We start from the raw sequence: 25,037 nt of genomic DNA on the forward strand, positions 1-25,037 counted from the left end.
CAATGTTTATAAATAGATGTCCTTCATCCTTCCTCCTCCTCAGGGGTAGGTGTGCTTCGCACATTGTTCACATTCCCATGATTTTTTACCTCCACTTCCATCACTGGAATTGGATGAATGGGTGAAGCGCCTGCAGCAAACCAATAGATACATTAACTTCATGTGTGATTACCACCGGATAGAGTAAATCTAAATATTTTAAAACCTGAAAAAATCCATTTTAAAAAACGGTGGCTTCATTTTGTCACAATTATTATTATGTATTCACCTGTTGTTCAATTTAGTAATCACATTTTATATTTTCAAAATTAACTATGGATTTATATACTTAAAGTGCATATTATAAGTATTTAGAAGATTATAAAGACTACAAGTATAATGCGTAATGAGCTGAAAAGTACATAACAATTCAATAATTTTGAGGTGGTCTTGTCAACGTGCATGTAAATAACATGCCAAAATTCGTTTTGAAATCCTAAAAAAGATATATCAATATAAGTAATCCTAACATGGTGGAAGCATATAATAACTGATTGTGAACTGAAACTACCCCAAACCAACAAAAAGGTGAACAAGTAGATTACACACAGGGTGCTTGAGTGAATATGTCGAAGGAATTCAACAAAACCATGGTTTAAAAAAACTATTTGAGGTACGCCTCAAATTCTGCCTCACATGAGGCTATAACAACTCAAAACTTGCACCTTAAATGCCATTTTTGAGCCTTGCGCCTCAAGCTTGAGCTTCAAGACAAGCAAGGTGTTTGCTCGTTGCCTGTTTGTCTTGCATCCTTTAAACATTTAATTATTGGTTTTAGCTTCTTAAGTTAACTTTTTTTATAACCTAAGATATTTAACCGGGTCTTTTATTTTCTTATTTATGTATATGGAGGAAAATGGAAAGGAGAATATATCATTGCAATCAGAGGATGACAACAAAAACAAAATAAAGTTATAATGTGGACGATGATAACATTGTTAAATGTTAACTATTCACTTAAACAACATATCAGTGGTGATAATATAAGAAATTTTTGGATTGTCTCCACTTTTGGTAATAGATTATAATTTTATTATGTGATTACTAATTTGGGAACTTGTTATTTTCTAGATATATTATATGTTTGTTTGTGAATTAGTCTTTTAATTTTACTAATTAGTTTATTATGGATTGTTTTGAAAGGTTTATCGTATATTATGAGCATAGTTCAGTATTTTTATATTCTTCCTTATTTATACATTGTTCTACCTTACGCCTCAAGACTTGTGCCTCACATCAATACTCGATCAAGCCTTTTTAAATATTGGGCAAAACAAGCCCATACTTCAGGAGAAGGGGCGCTCTCTCCTGTCTTTTGATGACACATATTAGGGGTAGCGAATGTCTCTAAAAAACACGGACTCTGCTAAGTGGTATAGAGGCTAACACTTGCCTGGTACAAGGTCGGAAGGAGAAGCATTAGTTTCTTTGAATGAAAACCCTAACAAACAGTGGCAATATCTCTTAACTTTTACTATTGGGGAATGAATCATCACGATTCAAATCTAGGGAAGAAATTTTCAAAAGGGACACTACCTTGAGAATCAAGAACTATAACGCTTTCAAGAATGCCCCAAAAGAATAGAAAAATGAACAACAAAGGAATAGAAAGAGTACATATCGTACTAAGCTTCTCCTTCATGTCATCAGCACCATAAACCTACTTTCAAGATGTGCTTATTGGAATGAGCAATTCAATTCTCATAGGTTCTGATTTATATATCCCACAACCATGTTGTGATCCTGTTATGCCACAAGGGTGTGATGGGATCAAGTGCCTATTACATGTGACCCGGATTCAGTTTCCTTTTTCAGTTATCATTCACGATGTAATTAGTGATGCTAACAACAGCTTCAATAATATAACATTAATCTTTTTACGATTCAATAATGAATCGTACAGACCAAAATTATTAGATGGGATTCACCATTTTCGTTACTTCTCACAAATTCCGGGTAGAAATAAAAGGAAGCAACTATTTTCACCGCTGAACTTACATTAACTTTAACGGTTCAAACAAGAAAAAACGACAACAGACTGTCTGCAATTTCGCATTTTCTTCGAAATTAAAGACAAAAGAAAACAAGTTAATTTCCCTCAACAACCAATACGGAAAACTTTAACACCCAGTCACGTTATTTTTCCTTCGAAACTGCAAAAAATTTCCCATAATTATCAAAATTAGTCGTTCTTTATCCAATATTTTCAAATTGCCCGCATACAACGAAAGAGTAATAAAAAATTCCTAAAGAATTAAACTTCAATGCACCAATTTCACTACAAGCAACACAATATTTAAGATGTAATTCCCAGATTCACCATTTATCCAGCCTTTTAGGTCTAAAATACATAGAAATCAAAATTACTTATTTACCTAATTACCTGATTTCACTTCAAATTTATAATCAGTCATTTTATACCTTCGATTAAGAGGTCAATTATCAACGCCACCAATTTCATTCAAACTATATATCCACATTACCTTCAATAAAATAAGTCGAAGAAGGCCACCCACGCGCAGAACTAAACGACATCGTTTCATCCTCCGTCAAGAAATCTGACGGCTTTCCCCTATTCAGTATGCCCACCGTGGCCAAATTCTCAACCACCTCAATTAAACCTTGCGGGTGGCGAATGATTCCATTGCTGTTGGGCGGAGGAACCCAATAAGAATAACCGGGTAAAAACGGAAGCCAATCGGGCGCAGAACGGCGTACGACGATTCTGTGAATGGCCTCCTCGAGTCTCTTAATTCCGGAGCTTATGACCTCGGAGGCGGCCTCTTGAGAAGAAGATTGGTCCACCTCCACCTCAATAAATTCTACCTCGGTTTTACCGGATTGGTCGGAGCAATGGCGGTGGGTGATTAAGGCCCGAGGGGCAGCGACGGGGTTAAGGTTGGCGCGTCTGAGGGCTTGGGAGAGGATTCGCGCCATCGCCATTGGATATCTAAAAATTTGTATACAGACGGCACAATATATAGGTTTTGGGAACGGTTGTGAAGGTGAGTGCGTCTAAAAATGAAGCTGGCAATATAAATTAGTGGTGCTTGAATTCCAAGTTTGCTAGTCAAAAGGGGATGCTCACCAAATGGCTCCTCAAAAAAGAAAAAGAGGTACATATTTTATGATATAAATATTATGAGTAATACTATTGACAATTACTCACAGTTATAATCGTTCTGCGTAGCATATATGTGACGATTAGTAATTTGATACATTAATGTGGTAATTTTTTATTATCTTATGCAACAAATCATTAATCGTAATGTGTATACAATGTAGAGCGATTACGGTAGTAAGCGACTATAAATAGCAATATTCAAATAGTATTAATCCTTTATAATCACACGTTCTTCAATAAAATAATATTACCCGTAAATTCAAAACTTAACATGTCATCATACCGACAATATTTTGGGGGATGGAAGTGTGAACCATGGCCTTTGAAATTGGCTCTTTTTTGATCCTTTTCTCATGGTGATGGTGCGATTCTTTCTCACGCCACTTTATGAAAAGGGGTAAATGATTAAACTGTTGGTTCAATTGCAATCATCAAACACAATTATTTGCACAAGTGGAATCAATGAAAGTATTTGTTTCAACTCTCGTGCTTCCTAGTTCTATCTTGGGATTCTCTGCTTCTCTAGGAGAAGCATAGGAAAAAAAGATAATCAAAAATTCAAAATAAGAATAAAAGGCAAAAGTCTTAAACTACAAAAACGTAGGGGGAAAAAAGGCTAAATGGCTTGTATTTCCCCATTTCATTGCTCACTCTTGGGAGAATTTGGCGCTCTAACGAAGCGTCCCTGCAACATCATAAATGAGACATATTAGACCCCGGTTTGTTTCTCATTATTTGTCCATTAAAATGAAAAATATTATCGTTATCCATCATATCAATCTACTATATTTGATTTTCTATCTCTTGTGTGGGGACCGTAACGATTATATTTTTCATTCCCATTTTTACATTAATGTGTACCAAACGGAGCCTAGATGCCAAAGTCGTACGTACTACATATTAAGTGCAAAAATAGAAATATATATTTCACTATGAGATTTAAATATATACATGTGTGTGGGAGATGAACATTATAGACAATTATATTTTACGATGTAATGAATATCATTAAACTTTATGGAACTGTAAGCAATTATTAGTCATCAATATTTTAGATAATTTCGTAATTAACCACTTGCAACATCAAATTATAGAATTTCACCTCATTTAAATTTTTTTCTTTATTTTGTACTTCTACTATCTTTTACATACTTATATCTCCCATTGATCACCCAAACTATTTGCATTCTTGGAACGTACCTTCATTCTTGGCCGTCGATCAGCGTTGATTTTTCTGACTTGATATCTGATTTTCTTAGAAAAAAGACGTGTACGACGCTTTTCTTTGTAACGTAACACACTAGCCTCTCTCATCCCACTAGTCTCGGAAAACAGGTCTATTTGGGCCAACCGGGCCTGCACCCATACAAACAAAGAGCAATTATTTAGTGCTACACAAGTAAGAAAACAAGAAAATGCTATGTATACACAGTGGTGTACACATAGCATTACACCCTCCTCACATTGAGGAGGGCCATACACAATAAAACATTCGTGGACCCCTCTTCATGTAAGAGGAGTGTAATGCATTGTGTACACCATGAGGTGTACAAATAGCATTTTCCAAACTAGAAATAGTTGAAGGATTGTGCTATATGTACAAACACATTTGTACTAAAAGTTTTATACACTCTCAAAATAGAATGGTGGGGACCACATGGCCTAATTTTTTAATGCAAAGGGGACCCGCATGCATGTGAGAGTGAATAAACTATTTTGTCAACCAAATTTTGTACAAATAGTTTTATCCATAGTTGAAAGACAAACATAAGTAGACATATCCAATCTTTCAAGATAGTTATATTTTGGTGCCCAACTAAGTAAAAACAGCGTCCCAACCTCAACCTTTTTTAATTTTTTGGCAGCCGAAGTTCATGTGTACAGAACCGTCAAAAGATATATCAAATTGGAATGTTAAAATTTTATTGTAAACTATAAATTGAACAAGATAGATCATGAAAAATATAACCTTAAAAACATGTCAAATGTGCATTTCACTAGCCAATATGATGGTTTTATGGACGATTTCCATCTACAAGGACCTCAACTGCCAAAGTATTGAAATGTTAGGTACCGGATGCTCTTTTTGGTAAGTAGGGGATCAAAAAGTGACTACCGTGAAAAGTTGGAGACTGCTTCTATTTTCCCAAAATTAAACTCAAGAAACAAAGGCAGGTGTTAAAAAGTAGGGACAATTCCATCATTTCCCCATTCGTTCTTATCAATTTTATATTAAGGACCAACAAAGTAGAAATTAATTAAAAAGACTCGAAACAAGTCACTTGGTAACAAAATAGTTGATACTATAAAATATGCTTAGACAAAAAAAGATACTATAATAATTGTCATTACGCGTCGAAAATCGACTTTCCTACGTAACAAAAATAAAATGAAATTAAGTGGCGCATCAAGTGACATCATACAGTAACTTAAATAAAATAACAGAAATAGTGTTCAAACCCCCTAAACATTCAATTTCTTGGTGGGAGATTAAGAGTGGAACATACTTGAACATCATTGCCGACAGCGTCCGAGCCTGGAACTTCACCAGAAAATGGCGACCTCCTATCGGACCACGCATTCAAAACTTTGTCATAGTCCAATTTTAGGAGCATCCCTGCATTTGTTTTGGCAATTTCCTTGTCTTTAAATGCTTCATTAGCCAAGTTGTGCTCGACGATTCCATTGGAAATCGTATTCTCCTTCCCTAATTTGGAATTCTGAATTTCCGATGGCTTTTCGACTTTCTTTTTCTTCTTTTCCGCTGGATTTTTAACCATTTTTGGATTAATATCGAGAACATTTACACTAGAGAACCTCCACCAATCTCCCTTATCAACATTTTTCATTGCCCTCACTTCATTTCTCATACCAAATCCAAAATCAAATGCATCTTCAAATCCTACGCCTGTTGGATAACCATAAACAAAATTATTCTTTTGGCTAATATAAGCGTTGGAATCATCCAACAACTCATTTTCGGTCCTCAAATTTCCCATTATACTATCAATACCACCGTCAATTTCCTCGTCTAGTATCGACTCTGCATCGAAATCTTCTTGAAACTCGTCGCAAAATTCCACCGAATTCACTCTAGAATTGATTTCTCCCGGACTTTGGCATGGCCTTTCGATCGGCAAGGTGGGCTTTTCTTGAATTGGTGGATGCATCAAGAAGCTGAAATTGTCGATTAAAACCAAGTCCGAGGGCACGTATGGAAATGCAATATCATTGTTTTTACTCTGTGGTTTGTTAAATTTGCAAGGCTTTGTGAATTTTTTGGAGAATAATTTGGGGTAGGCTGTGGAAAGAATCGCTGCAGCCTCATTGTAAGTTTGATTAGGCCTTTTTCGAGGGGTTCGAGGTTTTCTTGTGGAGATCGCAAGAGGGTAATTGCTGGATTCTGAGAGAGTTGAAGATGGAGAAGATGAATTTGAAGCCCAAGATGTTGATGGAGATTTAATAATATCAAGGTCTAACCTATATGCTCTTCCACCTCCACTTAAAAAGGATGACATTTGTAAATCCAAACAAGAAAAATCCCTTCAACGGTAGGAAAAATGATTCAAACTAATGGATTGCCACCTCGCTCGCGATATAGTAATTCCAAGTCATCTCAGATTCAACACTAGTTTTGAATTCAAGAACTTTACCAGACGTTTCCTGATAGAAAACTCCAATCAGTAAAGAAAATGACAAAAGAAAGTACCAACTGGACTGAAGAAGTTAAAAGAACTCTGCAAACAAACTTAAACAAAAGTACTACAGAACCCTACACCCTCGAAAATATTTTGGAATTATAAGCAAACTTTTTGATTGATTAAAAGCTTGAAAAGGATCAAAACATGACGAAAGTAAAGAACCCTTCAAAACCCACAAAGGAAAAGGAAAGAAATTAGTATTTCAGCCACCAGAAAATCCTTAACAATCTTGAAGTTATCGAAAGTGTGAAAATCCCAGAATTTTTGCACCAACAGGAATGAGGAATCCCAAAATTCCTAAGATTTCATAACATAGGATTTGTTTGAGGAAATGTGTAAGTATCTCAGAACGGAAATATGGCTCATACAACGAATTCAACGTCTCAGTTCTTTGAGCGCGCGCACACACACACACATATATATACAGAGAGAGAGAGAACATCTGTTGTGTACAGTGAGTCACGGGATGAAATAGCAGAAGATACATACACACATCCTCTGGCTATATATTTTTTGTTCCTTCGTCTCTCTAGAATGGAGCGGGAAGGGGACCAGAAGTTCTTTAAAGTGGGCCACATTTGTCACCCTCCCTACCTATCTAAGACCATTTTCTACTGGCACCAAAAATTGAAATAAATTTTACATCATTTTAAATTAAATTTTGCATCTAACTAAAAATTATTACCAATCCATTATACCAAATGAACAGTATTTAACCATTTTCTTCATTCTTTTTCTTAACAATTTATTTATTTGAAAAAAAAATTATTTATTTATTTTACAACTATATAAATTACTAAATAAATAATTATGTTTGATTAACAAAAATATTGAACTACTATTGATTACTAAATTATTCACATATTTTGTGTATTACATTAAATTGACGAAAATAATTAACTATATTTATTATAAATAATTACGTTAAATTAACGAAAATAATTATTAAATTAAAAAATTCTAAATTATTATTAATTATATTTTTAAAAAATAATAAAATTTAATAATATAATCAACAACAACAACAACAACAACAACAACAACAACAATAATAATAATTTTATTTATTAAAGAATATATAACAAAAATGGCACAAATACCCCTAACCAATATGTTTAAAAAATGAAAGAAAAAGGCAAAATTGACTTTGCACCAAAATGGTGCAAACATTGTAGGCATTTTTGTGCAAAATGGTGTTTTGAGATCTCGAGATGGATGCCCTTATTTGGACTTTCTTTGTTGATTTTTTTGGCTCAACTTGGAAAAAAAAATTATTTTAAAAAGTCAATTTAAAGTCAAACGAATTTTTAAGTTTAATTTATACATAGATATAAACAAATGATAGATAAATGAATAATGATCATGAGTCTATAATCTATTGAAATGTATATGTGAAAATGAAATTTGACCATTTATAAAATTTGCTAAATGAATATAAATAAATGATTTGTGTTAGACAAAGTTAAAAATTAGTAGGTTATCTATTTTGAAAGTACGAAGAGATTATTTTCTAAAACCATAACACTTTTTTATCTACAAAAAAGGTAAGTTATCGAGATTTATTTAATTTTTTCCGTATCTCAATTGCACTTTTGGAAAAATAAAATTCATTCACTTTAACTATTTAGTATTCATTCGTGTTTTTTCTTTTTTTTCTTTTCTTTTTTTTTTTTTTTTTTTCTTTTTTTTTTTTTTTTTTTTTTTTTTTTTTTTTTTTTGAAATTTCTTTTTGTGAATACTGAATTATGTAACAAAATCTTAAAAATACTTAGATTTGTATTTATTTTTGTGTCACGCAATGTCTATATTTGGTAGGGATTAACATGTTGTATTTTAATCTAAATTAAATTCAACAATTAACTTTAACTACAATTTCATAGGTATCACAACTTTTCAACAATATATTTAATTAATTTTTATTAAAGTTTACTAAAAATTTGGTTTTAATCCCACCAAAAAGGGGGATATAAAAAAAAAAAAACTCATAGTGGCACTATTTTGTATCAAATTCAAGGATGGGGGCATTTTGGTAACTTTGTCGTATCTAATCTATGGGCATGCATGAACTACCATATTTCTGTTATGCAACAGTACCAATTGCAAGAATTTCATTGATGGAAAAGTCTCTTATCTTCTGACATGGCATAAGTTTATTGGGTACTTGGAGATTTTTAAGGGTGATGTGGATTATCTTCGTTGGTTGGTGAATTTTCACTTGATGAGGGCAATGATTTGAACCTTTTTTGGCGTCTTGTGCCTTATTGTGTGTGGTATTTGGCAATCATACGTTAGGCAATTTATAATCAATGGGTTGTGATTAGAATACAAACAATCAAATTAAGTTTTGAGATATTGCTCGAGAGCCCTTATGATATTTATTTGAAAAGTACAAGAAGAACGTTTTTGATGTCGATTACTTCGATGATTTGTCTTCACTCTATTTTTTTTTTTTTATATCCAGGTATCCCAACTTACACCAGACTAAATTTTGGACCTTCAAGACCCATGCCCCTAGAACCTTGAAAGGGGTAAATCGCGGGTTATGCCTCAACTGGATCACAAGTTCCCCTCATTGACTGTACAGTTTTGCGCACAAGATACCTTCATCCACAGTGATTGCTCCATACCAAATTTTTTGCAACAGATTCCCACCAAGAATGGAACTCTCCACCCTGCCGCTAGAAGCAAGCCAATATTAATTGATCCACCAATTGAGCTGTGCCCCGGGGGCATCTTCACTCTATTTTTGTTAAGAAGTAATTGAACTCCATTTGGATTTTATTACAAATATATGTTATTTTCTTGAGAAGTTGGGTCCTATGACAAAATATTGAAAGAATTCAAAAGTTGGAAAATATTTTCCATGGAAAAAAATAGTAATCAAACACCTAAAGTAGGAATTTGAATGAAAAACTGATATTTTTCATGAAAAAAATGTAATCAAACACACCCTTAGTTCTTTTTTGAACTAATTTGAATAGAAAGTTAGTATATGTGTTCGAATCAAAATGGGAATGGACTAGAGTTGGGTATTCATAATATGATGATCATATGATTCCATGATTATAAGTTCATTCCATGCTGAATAAGATCAAAAATAAGTTTATATATATTCTCAATGAATTGTTCAAATTGTATTAATGTTTATAGAATCAATTTTGTACTTCAGATGCCTTAGATCTTCACCATTACCAAGTAATGGCGTGAAAAGGGGCCACGGCGTATTTACGAATCGGTGCTTGCCTAAAAGGAATGGTGAAGTAATCTAAGCATATGTTTGGAGAGTGTTTACAAACATTTTTTTTTTTAGAATCTACGAATATTACCCAGTTGTTCATAACTTTATTTTGTCTATTTATAAATGGAATCATTTATAGATCTTCTTATCTTAGTTTAAAAGAGTGGCAAGATTCAAATTTAGCTCGATGGGGAGGGGGGGGGGGTTAAAGATCCTATATTCAAAACTTTAGGGGCCAATACTCAATAGCACATACTACCAAAATATCTCTTTTTCTCACATTCTTTCCATTGTTGAGGCCCCATTGCCTAAGATATTTCAAGAATGTCTCAATGTTTCTCTTTGTTTGTTCGTTTTGTAACACAGATATTTACTTTCGATATTTATCCAACATATTGTGTAAGTTACAATTTAACCTTTTATATTTCTCTTTGTATTACAATTTTATAGGATTGTAATTTGGGTGTTAAAACGTATTTTAAAAGGCACGTTTATTATAATTCCGTTTTTAATTTTTTTTTTGCCATATCTGTATTCAAGTCAAATTTATGAGTTTTCGTCTTTTCGATATGGTTTTTAAATATTCTTTTATTAAATTTGAAAGGAGCCTTCAAAGCATGATTAAAATTATTAAAAATTTAAATCAAGTGTTAGTTATTGAGGTGTATATGTAGTTGTTTTCAACTCAAAAGTCAAAAACATAAAGATGCTAATTTTTAGCGCATTGGATGAATGAGCTAGTCGAGACTACATTTCGTAAAAAAAAAAAAAAATATTGTCTCAATAAAAAATATCTGTGTGATAAAGTCCTAACTCTATATAATTTTTAACGTATTAATATATCTCAATTTAAAAAAAGTCGAATGTAAGTGGGACGACACTTGTATCACTTTGGCGTTGATATCACCATAGAATTGAATTATATCCATAGATCTAATCTTGGCCACAAATGTTAATGTCTTGATTATTGTTGCAAACATATAGTTATCACCTTATCTTATGAAGAATGGTTTGAAAAGATTTGGGGCCGTAGATTTTGGATTACCCTAAAGTAGAAATTTCGCGATACATGTGATTTACAAAATCTTAGTGGGGCCGTAGATTTTTTTTCATATGAAAAAATCTTAATTTTTCCCAAGTGCAATGTTTGTGAGAGTTATTTGTTGGTTTTCATCTCGAGGTTAAAGTTATTACTACTATAAAAGTTCACTTGATTTCTATATGATGTCGATTACATTGAATCAAACAAGATTGACTATTACATCTATGTTTAGCTAATTTTTTTTTGTTGAAATTAGTGTCAAATGTTGATAGTTTGAAAGCAAGAATTGGAATTAAAAAATGTTATCCAAAATTCAGAACGTTGCACGACACGACAATCCATCCTTTACTCGATCGTCAATTGTCAATTATACACTCATGCCTTGTAGTTGTCTCATTAAAGATATTTTCCATTTCAACGTAATTTAATGGTAAAACGATATTTTGACTAACTAATGATGGACGAGTTTGGAGGAAAGTTATCGTTAGTGTCATAAATTGTCTACCAACAAAGCTTATCGATACCTGGGATCGGACAAGTGTTTAATATTTTCTACTCCAAGGTATCGATATTTTAAAATTTGTAAGTTGACTATTGACTAAAAATTCACATATGCATGTAAAATTGCCAATAAACAATTTAAATTGGTGCAACTGGACAATGAATGTGTATGATGAAAATAAAGACCGACACGTCAATCTCTTTGAAATGCATGAGTTCAAAAATAGAATGGCCTTTATTTTTTTTGAAGTTGGATAGTTTACAGATATGGTGCACAATGGAACACCATAAGGAACACTGTGGAAACAAATGGACCCAAGCTTTTAGAGGATGATTTATCTACAAGGCATGTCTCTCTCTCTCTCTCTCTCTCTCTCTCTCTCTAATTTGTAATTTTACATCCTCAATCATCATTGTACTTTTCAGGTTTTTGCTCTCTCTCTCTCGCTCTCTCTCTAATTTGTAATTTTACATCCTCAATCATCATTGTACTTTTCAGGTTTTTGTATTGATATCTTGTTTGATAAAGATCTTGTTATACAGATCATTCTCGCATATATTAAATTAGTATTAGCACATATCTTAATCCTGATCATTCATTCAAGAAAAGGAGGCAATAATAGCGCAAATATACACGAGGGTTACTCTACCCGCATATATTTCTACAAAAAATTTGATGTATTCTTACATTCATTAATAATATCAACCATACCACTTTAACCTACCAACACTTTCTCGGTCGAGCCTATCACACAAGGCTTATCTAGTGCGATTTATCTGGCTGTGCGTAGTTTGCAGGCTTTTGCGTCGAGAGTTTACCCAGTACACACCCGAAGGGTAGCGGCTGTGGGTTCCTCAATCATCAAAAAAAAAATCATACCACTTGTTTCGTGCGGGTTAGTCGCTAACAATTAAAAAGGGTCAGACGATTGTGTAAGGGACAAATCTCTTGAAACAAAGTCCCAAAAAGGGGTATTCTTTTATTGGCGATGACTTTACAATTGGAAATGAAAAACAACGTGCCTTCAAGGGCGCAAACACACGAGTTACTGAAAGAAAAGTGTTTAAATCTAAAAACTAAGAAAATGAAAATTACATATTCTCTGTCTGAGAGTTTTGGATTCGGTCTTTTGCTTCTATGTCCTTTCTCCCTTTTATACTTCATAAACGATCTCTTTGCGATTAACTACTCTAAAAACTGCTTGATCGTCCTATAACTACCCACTTTCTTCGTAGTGGCCATTTTGTCATGAAAACTGCCTTTTAACTGCTGTCATTACCTTTCATCATTTAACCGCTTTCGATTGAATTCCTTGAATCTTGGAACGTGATAGGGCTGCTTTAACCACTGCTTTGATAACTGTATTTCTTGATAACCACGACGCGTTATGTTTGTTGATACCTTGGGCGACTTGAAGGTTTGGGCGAGAATAGAATAACAGCTCTGGGCGACCGTATAACACTCTATTCGTTCAGATTCTGGGCGACTTACAAACTTGGGCGATGGCGTTACAGCATTCTTGGGCCCCCTTATTTGGGCCTTCACCTTGATTTGTTCGATTGGACTTCGTTCTTTTGGCTATCTGATTTGGGGATCCTCCAATTGGGCTTTACTCCTTGGACCGTTCGATTTGGGCTGAATTTTTATGTGTCAACAATTACCCCCCAATATGGCAGAATTAATAATAATTACTGAATTTTTCCATATTCACTTTGTGTTTCCAGCAACGTTCGAAATTCCCAAGAATTTCAATCATTGTTTCCTTTTATCACTTGAAAAGGTGCGTCGTTTTGCAAACCCTTATAAACCCCAAACACGCCATTTCACTGCTACCAAACCACGCCTCATTTTTTGTGTCTCTTTCACGATTCACTGTTCATCTTTTGCTTCCTTGTTACGTAACCCCGAAAAGCTTCGTTCCTTCTCCAATGGCTGCTTCACAATCTCAAGCTAGCGACTCCTTTAGTTTTGATAACTTTTAGAGACTTCTGAATCGCCCATACATAACCCCAAGTTTTCTCGCACCCGCCGACGTTGGACGTAATGAGTTCTACTTGGGTCCTTTTTTCAACAATGCAGAGACAGTTGAATAGGCGGCGGTGGGTCAGCTGTTTCCCTGCACTCAGGGTCCTCCATTCTTGAACTCTCTACCGCTGGGGCCACTTCGCGAAAGAGGTATTCGCACTTGGCCTAAATCTGATATAGCTTTTCGTAGGTGGCATGCTCGTCTTGTGGGTCATGGTCCTACTAAGGCACTTTTTGATAGCGCTAGGATTTCTGATTTGTTAGAAGTCTCTATTCGCCCCCCCTACTTTTGATTCAGCACTCTTTTCGATTGCTTTGAGTTTTTGGTCCCCTGAGTATAACACCTTTATTTTTCCTCTTGGCCCCATGTCTATTACGTTAAGGGATGTTGGGGCCCTGGTGAATCTACCACCTTTGGGCGATACCATTTTCCCAGGTATCTTAGTTTCTAGTGGCGCCCCAAAGTTTGGTAAAAACTATACCGACTCTTATTCAAGCCTGCAGACCCTCCACAATCATTCGAGTGCTGAGCCTACCCACACCGAGCGAGTGGCCTTCCTTTTAATTTAGCTTTGTAAATATGTTTTGTGCGTGCCAAGTATAAAGCCTTCTCTGAGTTATTTACCCATAGCGCACGAATTGGCGCGTAGCAGGCCTTTGAATTTATGTTCTTTATTTTTGGCTGCCTTTTATAGAGGCATGGCCTCTCTTCAAGCTCAATTGAAGAATGGTGCATCATTTTATTCATTAATGTATTTGTGACATATTATAAGCATTCGCGCATGCTAAAAATAATTGACGATAAATAGAGTATATGAACAAAATTTAAATTTCACGGTACTTACAAAATATTAAAATTGAAGTTGTTGGGAATCACAGAAACTGACAATTTGATCACCTCTATTTATTATAAAATTCAAGGACTACTTTCTTCCCATATAATAGATAAGCTTCTTTGTATGATCTTACACGATTTTATGTCATTTTATACGAGTTTAATCAATCTATAAAAATTGCTCAATTTAGTGGGAATGGTCCTAATAATCACATCAATTAACCCTAAAAGGAAAAAGACTCACATGTAATGTTCATCTTATGTCTTTGAATGATTATATGGGACATGATAATGCATTTAACAACTTGTGAACATGGGAAATTTATTTGCATAATGAAGTATTATTTAGGTCCAAATGTTAAGTGTGACGAATCAAACGAGTTCTACATTAAAAATTTGTAATGTGCACATTATTCAAACCAATTTTAGGAAGGCATGTTAGGGCGACAAGAAAGTAACATCATGGAAAACAAAGAAAAAATGTTTATTTTGAAATTTCCATGAACTACATGAATATTAACGATGATGAATTTAGTATAATATTTTAAATACTTGAGTACTGAAATTTCTATCCTACGATGTAACAAACTAGTGTAGTATTTAATCATGCAACTAAGAGAAAAATTTCCTTTTTTACAAAAAATAAAAATAAATGACAATAACCGCTTGAAAGTTGCTATACATTGATAGGATGAATACTGATATTATGATACACACAAGAAATATTAATAAAATTGGATCTTAAAATTTAACTAACAATATAATTTATAGATTCATCACAAAAAATTCGTAAGAAAAATTGTCAATGTGAACATTTCAAAGAAGTCATTTTTAGCGGGAAAACATACTCATGGCCAAAATGTGGATTGGTTAAAGGCCTATACCCTACCATGATTGCAAAATAGTCTTTTAGATTAATGATTTAGCTATCTCAATTATCCATATTGACCATTGATTAAGTGGAGTGTCAAATCATGAATGGATTGAAGTAACATTCAAAATTTGTCTCCAATTTTTGATTTTCTCATGTAATTGTCTCACATTTGTTTCGATAATAAAATTATTCCACCATTTTGTGCGATGAAATAATGGAGAAGGAAAAAAAAATAGTTATCATACAACAAATAAAAAATAAAAATTTTGGACGTAGGCATACTTTAAGCTACTTGATTTTGTTCACGGGGCCTTGACCCAAACCTCAAAGCATATAAGAAAGTCACACAACACAAGAAATTACGAAGTGTTTGGGTCGAACTCTTATCAAGACAAATCCTTGTGAGGTTGTATAGAATTGTTCTTGACAACCTTTTCCCCATTATTCATCATTGTGGTTAATTAGAAAAAAAAATCATTTTTTATTGAACGTTAAATAGAAAAATTCAGTACGATAGTAGATAAGCTATTATAATTGACACATGAACCGAGTTCTTTTTCTTTAGTCAATCGATTTTTTTGTTATCCTTACTCAAGCACTCTGGGATCTGGGTTGTAAACGCGTGAACTCCTTTTTATACTTGAAAACTTAGTTTTTGTACTGATATCAGATGCAATATTAAATACTTGAACATGCTTAGATTTAGTCTGTGGAAAGATTGTGATGCAATACAAGACATAAAGATACGGGAGCTTGATTTGAATTTCATATGTTTATTAAGACGTTATATGTTGATCAAATTTACATATGGATAGGAGTCGAGGGACTAAATAGCAAATTGGATTATATTTGGCATCACTGTAACTGATTTAAATTAGACGGATAGAAATGAGTGATGATAAATCGATAGTCACATTATATGTACGTATAAAAAGTAGGTTTGAGTAAGGTGTGTAAAATATACACGCATGCTAAACATGTGAAAACAATATCAATTTCTTGATTCAAATTCATAATGAATTAAAGATTCTTTGATGTTTTAGTTTTTTGGCATTATTATGAATAAATGCGTGTTTGTTTGTCGTTTTACACTTCCATGGTGCATCAAATTGGTTACAAGATTTTTCTGAGGTATAAAAGAATCGAACCAAACTAGATCTAATGAATTTTTGTTTCAATTCGAAAATCCAGATATCTAGTTGAACAAAACTACACTTAGCTATTCAAATCTATGTCATTATTTTTAACATTCTTAAAAATTTTGGCAAAAATGATATATAGTTGAATTATGTTCTCATCAGAATCGGACTGCACCAAACATTACGCGATAGCAAGCCAAATCATATCTCAGTATCTTGATATTCTTGAAAATTATGGTAAAATTGGATATTCCAGGTCACACAAAGGTCAAAGTTGCCATTTGAACTGTTGAGGGCTTGAGGCAGTAGAAAACAACTGATGCAAGAGCAGAAAGGAGGAAGATGAAGTCTGTATGTTCAGTTTCACACTTTTTCCCTTTCCTTTTCTCAGTTACTCTTAATTTACACAAATATATATAATATTCTGCACCTTTTCTTCAACAAAATTTCTCAGCAAACATATTAAACAAATCCCAAATCCAAAACTCTAATCCTCCGTATCTCCATTTTTTCAAATTCTCTCCTCATTCATCAGTTTAGGTATGCCCCTTCTCTTCTCTCTCTCTCTCTCTCACACACACACACACACAAACAGAAATATCATTTTTTTTTCATGATTCTTGACTTTAAGGCCTGGATTTTGTGATATCCGTTTGATTTGCTCTTTGTCAAAATGAAAATGTGGGTTCTTTCAGTTGCTTGGTTTGTCCACATGGGTCTTGATTACCTGGATTCTTGATTTCAAGATATGGGAGCTTCCCATTTTTGATAAATTTGGTTCTGGGTCGTGATTTCTGTGATTCTCCACATAAATGTCTATTTGGGTTATTCGATTTCCCCTCGGGATTTATGAGTTATTGGGTATGTTTGGTTTCGATGCTCTTATTGGATCTGTAAAGTTCTGGCTCCTCTATAGTTCTTCATAATGTGAGGTTTGAAAATTCATGTCTATGATGGTTTACATGTGTTTTGGTGATATTGGCTCTGCAAAGTCCTTTACTTTTTCCTTTTTTTTTTTTTAATATAAATTTTTTCTGGGTTTTTTTTATTGATTTAAATTCATGATTGGGTTTGATTGACTCGTTTCCAGATCTATTCTATCTTTCTCACAAGTTGTGATTTTTGGTTCATTCACGCATTAAATTGTATATTGGATGACATGGGAATGATGCTTTGTTAATTGGTTCTGTTCTTGTTTTCATTTGTTGCATTTTGGATTATTTGAGCGTTTTCTTTCAATTTTTCTCTTTACTGCTTTTGCATAATTAATAAATCTAGGATATATGTAAATATAGAATTTTCTTTCAGCAGCTTTGATTGATTTGAGGAATATCTAGAAGTGTATATACATTTTAGGAATCTATACTGCTAACTAAATCCAGTCCTTTTTTGTTTCATATTTTTAGGTATAATCATTCATTGGAAGTTCCGTTAGGCTGAGCTCCGTGACCGTGATCAAGTTTTGATTGCTCAAATATTTTGAAAGTTGAAGGATATCTGTTCTCTACGTTTTTTCATTGTCTTTTGTGAGGATTGAATTAGCAATATGGGTTCGCGATTCCAATCTCATCAGCTGAGTAATGGCCTTTATGTCTCAGGCCGGCCTGAGCAGCCAAAAGAGAAGACTCCCACAATGAGCTCTGTTGCCATGCCATACACTGGTGGCGACATCAAAAAGTCTGGAGAACTCGGTAAAATGTTTGATATCCCAATGGATGGCTCCAGGTCAAGAAAATCGGGTCCCATTAATAATGCTCCTTCAAGAACAGGGTCTTTTGGTGGCTCTGCTTCTCACTCGGGCCAACTAAATTCTGTGAATCGGGCGGGGTCTGGTTCTTCTGGTGGTGTTTCTGGATCTGCATCTTTAAAGAAGACGAATTCTGGTCCACTTAATAAGCATGGAGAGCCACTGAAAAAGTCATCTGGGCCTCAAGGTGGAGGAGCAACTGCCATGTCCCGCCAAAATTCTGGCCCTCTTCCTCCCGTTCTTCCAACCACAGGCCTCATTACATCTGGACCTATTACTTCAGGTCCTCTAAATTCATCGGGGGCTCCTCGCAAGGGATCTGGTCCTTTAGAGTCGACTGGATCAATGAAGTTGCACAGAGATGCTTCCATAGTCAATAATCCAGCCGTCACACACCTTAGCCAGGATGATGAATATTCTTTCCACAAAAGCTTCCCGAAGCTAATCCTTTGGTCCATCATTCTCCTCTTTGTGATGGGATTTATTGCGGGAGGCTTTATCCTTGGGGCTGTTCACAATCCCATTCTTCTTGTTGTCGTCGTTATACTTTTTGCTGTTGTGGCTACAGTTTTTACCTGGAATACTTGTTGGGGACGAAGAGCTATTACTGGATTCGTAGCTGATTATCCAGATACTCAGTTAAGAACTGCAAAAGATGGACAGTTCGTCAAAGTTTCTGGGGTATGTTTAACATGCTGATTTTCATGTTCAACTTCTTATCCCCCTTAACCATACCCCTCCTCCCATTTGCCACAAAAAAGAAGAGTAGTTAACATAGTAATTCCACAATTTACATTCATGGACAAGATACCTTCATCCACAGTGATTGCTCCATACCAAATTTTTTGCAACAGATTCCCACCAAGAATGGAACTCTCCACCCTGCCGCTAGAAGCAAGCCAATATTAATTGATCCACCAATTGAGCTGTGCCCCGGGGGCATCTTCACTCTATTTTTGTTAAGAAGTAATTGAACTCCATTTGGATTTTATTACAAATATATGTTATTTTCTTGAGAAGTTGGGTCCTATGACAAAATATTGAAAGAATTCAAAAGTTGGAAAATTTTTTCCATGGAAAAAAATAGTAATCAAACACCTAAAGTAGGAATTTGAATGAAAAACTGATATTTTTCATGAAAAAAATGTAATCAAACACACCCTTAGTTCTTTTTTGAACTAATTTGAATAGAAAGTTAGCATATGCGTTCGAATCAAAATGGGAATGGACTAGAGTTGGGTATTCATAATATGATGATCGTATGATTCCATGATTATAAGTTCATTCCATGCTGAATAAGATCAAAAATAAGTTTATATATATTCTCAATGAATTGTTCAAATTGTATTAATGTTTATAGAATCAATTTTGTACTTCAGATGCCTTAGATCTTCACCATTACCAAGTAATGGCGTGAAAAGGGGCCACGGCGTATTTACGAATCGGTGCTTGCCTAAAAGGAATGGTGAAGTAATCTAAGCATATGTTTGGAGAGTGTTTACAAACATTTTTTTTTTTAGAATCTACGAATATTACCCAGTTGTTCATAACTTTATTTTGTCTATTTATAAATGGAATCATTTATAGATCTTCTTATCTTAGTTTAAAAGAGTGGCAAGATTCAAATTTAGCTCGATGGGGAGGGGGGGGGGGGTTAAAGATCCTATATTCAAAACTTTAGGGGCCAATACTCAATAGCACATACTACCAAAATATCTCTTTTTCACCCATTCTTTCCATTTTTTAGGCCCCATTGCCTAAGATATTTCAAGAATGTCTCAATGTTTCTCTTTGTTTGTTCGTTTTGTAACACAGATATTTACTTTCGATATTTATCCAACATATAGTGTAAGTTACAATTTAACCTTTTATATTTCTCTTTGTATTACAATTTTATAGGATTGTAATTTGGGTGTTAAAACGTATTTTAAAAGGCACGTTTATTATAATTCCGTTTTTAATTTTTTTTTTGCCATATCTGTATTCAAGTCAAATTTATGAGTTTTCGTCTTTTCGATATGGTTTTTATATATTCTTTTATTAAATTTGAAAGGAGCCTTCAAAGCATGATTAAAATTATTAAAAATTTAAATCAAGTGTTAGTTATTGAGGTGTATATGTAGTTGTTTTCAACTCAAAAGTCAAAAACATAAAGATGCTAATTTTTAGCGCATTGGATGAATGAGCTAGTCGAGACAACATTTCGTAAAAAAAAAAAAAAATTACTGTCTCAATAAAAAATATCTGTGTGATAAAGTCCTAACTCTATATAATTTTTAACGTATTAATATATCTCAATTTAAAAAAAGTCGAATGTAAGTGGGACGACACTTGTATCTCTTTGGCGTTGATATCACCATAGAATTGAATTATATCCATAGATCTAATCTTGGCCACAAATGTTAATGTCTTGATTATTGTTGCAAACATATAGTTATCACCTTATCTTATGAAGAATGGTTTGAAAAGATTTGGGGCCGTAGATTTTGGATTACCCTAAAGTAGAAATTTCGCGATACATGTGATTTACAAAATCTTAGTGGGGCCGTAGATTTTTTTTCATATAAAAAAATCTTAATTTTTCCCAAGTGCAATGTTTGTGAGAGTTATTTGTTGGTTTTCATCTCGAGGTTAAAGTTATTACTACTATAAAAGTTCACTTGATTTCTATATAATGTCGATTACATTGAATCAAACAAGATTGACTATTACATCTATGTTTAGCTAAATTTTTTTGTTGAAATTAGTATCAAATGTTGATAGTTTGAAAGTAAGAATTGGAATTAAAAAATGTTATCCAAAATTCAGAATGTTGCACGACCCGACAACCCTTCCTTTACTCGATTGTCAATTGTCAGTTATACACTCATGTCTTGTAGTTGTCTCATTAAAGATATTTTTCATATCAACGTAATTTAATGGTAAAACAGTATTTTGACCAACTAATGATTGACGAGTTTGGAGGAAAGTTATCGTTAGTGTCATAAATTGTCTACCAACAAAGCTTATCGATACCTGGAATCGGACAAGCGTTTAATATTTTCTACTCCAAGGTATCGATATTTTAAAATTTGTAAGTTGACTATTGACTAAAAATTCACATATGCATGTAAAATTGCCAATAAACAATTTAAATTGGTGCAACTGGACAATGAATGTGTATGATGAAAATACAGACCGACACGTCAATCTCTTTGAAATGCATGAGTCCAAAAATAGAATGGCCTTTATTTTTTTGAAGTTGGATAGTTTACAGATATGGTGCACAATGGAACACCATAAGGAACACTGTGGAAACAAATGGACCCAAGCTTTTAGAGGATGATTTATCTACAAGGCATGTCTCTGTCTCTCTCTCTCTCTCTCTCTCTCTAATTTGTAATTTTACATCCTCAATCATCATTGTACTTTTCAGGTTTTTGTATTGATATCTTGTTTGATAAAGATCTTGTTATACAGATCATTCTCGCATATATTAAATTAGTATTAGCACATATCTTAATCCTGATCATTCATTCAAGAAAAGGAGGCAATAATAGCGCAAATATACACGAGGGTTACTCTACCCGCATATATTTCTACAAAAAATTTGATGTATTCTTACATTCATTAATAATATCAACCATACCACTTTAACCTACCAACACTTTCTCGGTCGAGCCTATCACACAAGGCTTATCTAGTGCGATTTATCTGGCTGTGCGTAGTTTGCAGGCTTTTGCGTCGAGAGTTTACCCAGTACACACCCGAAGGGTAGCGGCTGTGGGTTCCTCAATCATCAAAAAAAAAAAATCATACCACTTGTTTCGCGCGGGTTAGTGGCTAACAATTAAAAAGGGTCAGACGATTGTGTAAGGGACAAACCTCTTGAGACAAAGTCCCAAAAAGGGGTGTTCTTTTATTGGCGATGACTTTACAATTGGAAATGAAAAACAACGTGCCTCCAAGGGCGCAAACACACGAGTTACTGAAAGAAAAGTGTTTAAATCTAAAAACTAAGGAAATGAAAATTACATATTCTCTGTCTGAGAGTTTTGGATTCGGTCCTTTGCTTCTATGTCCTTTCTCCCTTTTATACTTCATAAACGATCTCTTTGCGATTAACTACTCTAAAAACTGCTTGATCGTCCNTGGAATCGCAGGTGATCTATTGCAGTATTATTGTAAGAGGGTCTATTGCAATAGTGATGAAAGCAAGAGGGGAAAAATGTTAGTAGTAACTCAAATTTATTGAAATAAGGATCTCAATAAACGATTAAGTCTATTTAATATTTAAATGTTAAAATGTCACATGATAGTTACCCATTAATTTCATCCATTATTCTTTTATATCGATCAATTTTTAAAAAAATTTCTATATGTTAACATCTTTAATTTTACATACATTTACTTAAATTGACAAGAATAAAACCAAATAAAATGTACCACTCTAAATTCATCCACTAATATTTATCCTCATCTTTTATAATTTTTTAAACTTTATATTTAACTAAAACCTTAATATTCATAAAACATCTTCTTTAATTAAAGTCGAAACTAACAATGAAAGAGACACCATTAGAGTAAATACGTACAGACACTATTATCATGAATCATTTGATAATCGAGCAGCTAATGATGAGGTCTAATATTGCTCATATGTCAAGACTAAGAGTCATAGTTGTTTAGAACGATCAAGTAAAAACTATATTGCTCATATAGTTTTTGGGATGTTTGTTATTGCTGAAATTTCTCTCTTTGGATAGCAATTATATAGACTAATTTTGACCTCTTTTGTGGTTTAAAAATGTTTCCTGTCTCTCCATATATTTGCAAAACATTTTATGCCTCTCTTTCTGCCATAACTGTATTCTCTAACCTTGCAAGTTTTTTTATGTCCTTCAAACAATGATTTGAAGGAGATCTGCAAGTCACTTGTATTGCATAGATAAATTTATGAAATTTGTGAATTGCTTTGTGCAAAGTCACCTCTCTGTTGTTTTTCTTTCTTTCTTTTTGTTATATGATGCATAATTGGAAAATGTTGGCTCAAGGTTGCTTTTGCTACTTGGTCCTCAACCTCAAACACCCTGCGTACAAAAACATTTTCTTGTCAATCTTCTATTTCTTGTATTATTTTTCGTTAGAAGTAATTTTAAAATGACCATACTACATGTATAGATGAGTTTTCATTTTCTTAGAATTGCTTATTTGTTCCAAATTTGTAAAATGATAATATTTTATGGTCTGTGTTCTCTCTTGAATGTTGCATTTATTTGGCTTAAGGAAGTAAGACATAGGTCGATACTTCTAGGGTCAATGAAGTAAATGCCAATCCCTAAAAGGTTCCAGAGGTGAATCCATCAAAGAAAGACAACTCTTCTATTGCGGAAAAAGAGGAAGGGTTCGTCTACAAGATAAAAATAGGAAGAAAGATGTTCTCGTAATAGCGATGAATATAGTACTTTTCTAAAATTGTAAAATGGATATATCTAGTGGGGATGGAGGAAATAGTGGAAGATGACTAATTGACTTTCCACAATAGCCTTTGACCAAAGAAATCCCATAAAAAAAAAAAATTTAAAATGTAAACAATACCAAAGGGTCGAAAATACCCCCAAATAAAAGAGGAGAAGAGGAAAGAAAGAGAAAACTAAGAGGAGAGGAAAAAAAAAAAAAAAGAATCTCATCACTATTGCCGGAGATTGTCATTTCTCACAGATTAGATTTGTTTCTTTGTAATTTACTCACCATTAAGCTCTAACACGTGGGAATTTGAATGTTTAGGGATTGAATATGTTAAGCTATGAGTTTAATACATACAAATTTGAATGTTTAGAGTTCGAATATGTTATAAGAGTTTAATTCAAATTTTTATAGTTAAAATAGAAGAAAAAGTCGAATTTGAGTTTGAAATGGTTAAAAAAAGTGAAAAAAATGGGACGAAGCTCGTCGGAAATGGAGTTTTCCGACAGCCCCATCGCCATCTCCGAATTCGAGCCGGATCTGGACGTCCGAATCCAGACGTTCGGGCCGGATCCGAACGTCCGACTCCCCATTTTTTAAGGCCTAGATTTTTTTTTCTCTTTTTGTGAATATTTTAAGAAGAAATTAAATTAAATATTAATTTTTTTTATCGAAGTAAGTGTTTAAAATAAAGTAAATAAAATATACATAACCAATTAAGGTGATTAATTAAAGAAATATTTAAAGAAGAAACTAAATTAAATATTAAAATTTTTATTTAAGTAAGTGTTTGAAATAAATAATTAAATAAAGCAATTAAATATTAAATAAATAATAAGTTTTTTATTTGAGTAAGAGTTTAAAATAAAATAAAGTAATTAAATATACATAACCAATTAAGCTAATTAATAAAGAAATATTTAAACGAGAAATCAAATTAAATATTAGATAATTCTACATGTACTAATTCATAAAAATGCTATAATATACATGTGGAATTCCATGAGTTGAGCATTGAAAAAATTATTTTTCAACTCTTCAATGATGTTATGCCACTTGTTTATAAATATTTCATGAATTATGTAAATTGTCTATTTAAGTAAAATAATTAATTTCTTTTTATCTCATTTTATTTAAAATATAAATAATTTAAATAATGAAATAAACAATTTAAATAAATATAACAAACAATTAAAATAAATAAGAAATTTATATAAATAATTAAATGAAGTAAATAAATATAAATTAAATAATTAAATAGAATAATTAAATATTAAACAAACAATATATATAACCAATTAAAATAATTAATGAAATATTTAAATA

The 25,037-nt window shown here is 33.2% G+C and overlaps 4 protein-coding genes across 6 annotated transcripts in view; 2 read left to right on the plus strand and 2 right to left on the minus strand.

Annotated features, from left to right (window-relative positions):
* Positions 1-3,145, minus strand: LOC111384570. The gene is made up of 2 exons (XM_023008864.1): positions 2,523-3,145; positions 1-130 (listed from the first exon to the last, which is right to left on the minus strand). The coding sequence occupies exons 1-2, from the start codon at positions 2,980-2,982 to the stop codon at positions 24-26; spliced, it is 567 nt and encodes a 188-aa protein (XP_022864632.1). The 5' UTR covers positions 2,983-3,145; the 3' UTR covers positions 1-23.
* Positions 3,146-3,561: 416 nt separating this feature from the next.
* LOC111384568 (protein CHLOROPLAST IMPORT APPARATUS 2-like) lies at positions 3,562-7,348 on the minus strand. Its single transcript, XM_023008863.1, has 3 exons — positions 5,671-7,348; positions 4,364-4,519; positions 3,562-3,848 (listed from the first exon to the last, which is right to left on the minus strand). Exons 1-3 carry the CDS (start codon positions 6,679-6,681, stop codon positions 3,804-3,806), a joined length of 1,212 nt encoding a protein of 403 aa, XP_022864631.1. The 5' UTR covers positions 6,682-7,348; the 3' UTR covers positions 3,562-3,803.
* Positions 7,349-16,521: 9,173 nt separating this feature from the next.
* Positions 16,522-19,048, plus strand: LOC111384575 (uncharacterized membrane protein At1g16860-like). 3 transcript variants are annotated; one of them, XM_023008872.1, is made up of 2 exons: positions 16,522-16,870; positions 17,926-19,048. In XM_023008872.1, the coding sequence occupies exon 2, from the start codon at positions 18,066-18,068 to the stop codon at positions 18,963-18,965; it is 900 nt and encodes a 299-aa protein (XP_022864640.1). In that variant the 5' UTR covers positions 16,522-16,870; positions 17,926-18,065; the 3' UTR covers positions 18,966-19,048. The 3 variants fall into 3 exon arrangements, with proteins under 3 accessions (XP_022864640.1, XP_022864639.1, XP_022864641.1); XM_023008871.1 differs by having other exon boundaries at positions 16,529-17,059; positions 17,926-19,044; XM_023008873.1 differs by lacking the exon at positions 16,522-16,870 and adding an exon at positions 17,093-17,380.
* A 2,136-nt stretch (positions 19,049-21,184) lies between these two features.
* The window catches only part of LOC111384574 (RNA-binding KH domain-containing protein PEPPER-like), a 12,106-nt gene continuing 8,253 nt past the window's right edge, over positions 21,185-25,037 (plus strand). Inside the window, exons 1-5 of the mRNA XM_023008870.1 lie at positions 21,185-21,240; positions 21,523-21,613; positions 21,726-21,860; positions 22,409-22,475; positions 23,591-23,688. Of these exons, the coding sequence (XP_022864638.1) occupies positions 21,185-21,240; positions 21,523-21,613; positions 21,726-21,860; positions 22,409-22,475; positions 23,591-23,688 (447 nt within the window). The remainder of the gene's footprint in view (positions 21,241-21,522; positions 21,614-21,725; positions 21,861-22,408; positions 22,476-23,590; positions 23,689-25,037) is intronic.

Source organism: Olea europaea, unplaced genomic scaffold, assembly GCF_002742605.1.
Source record: "Olea europaea var. sylvestris unplaced genomic scaffold, O_europaea_v1 scaffold2940, whole genome shotgun sequence".
In the NCBI taxonomy this organism is placed as follows: Eukaryota; Viridiplantae; Streptophyta; class Magnoliopsida; order Lamiales; family Oleaceae; genus Olea; species Olea europaea.

Bases quoted from the DNA above. Each gene is read 5' to 3' on its own strand.
- LOC111384568 (XM_023008863.1), bottom strand. From the start codon at position 6,681: ATGTCATCCTTTTTAAGTGGAGGTGGAAGAGCATATAGGTTAGACCTT. The intron at 4,520-5,670 runs GTATGTTCCACT...GTATGGGTGCAG, and splicing joins CTGTCGGCAATGATGTTCAA to GCCCGGTTGGCCCAAATAGA. The intron at 3,849-4,363 runs GTACGTTCCAAG...ATGATGTTGCAG, and splicing joins ATCGACGGCCAAGAATGAAG to GGACGCTTCGTTAGAGCGCC.
- LOC111384570 (XM_023008864.1), bottom strand. From the start codon at position 2,982: ATGGCGATGGCGCGAATCCTCTCCCAAGCCCTCAGACGCGCCAACCTT. The intron at 131-2,522 runs GTAATGTGGATA...GGTTTGCTGCAG, and splicing joins TTCGACTTATTTTATTGAAG to GCGCTTCACCCATTCATCCA.
- LOC111384575 (XM_023008872.1), top strand. From the start codon at position 18,066: ATGGGTTCGCGATTCCAATCTCATCAGCTGAGTAATGGCCTTTATGTC.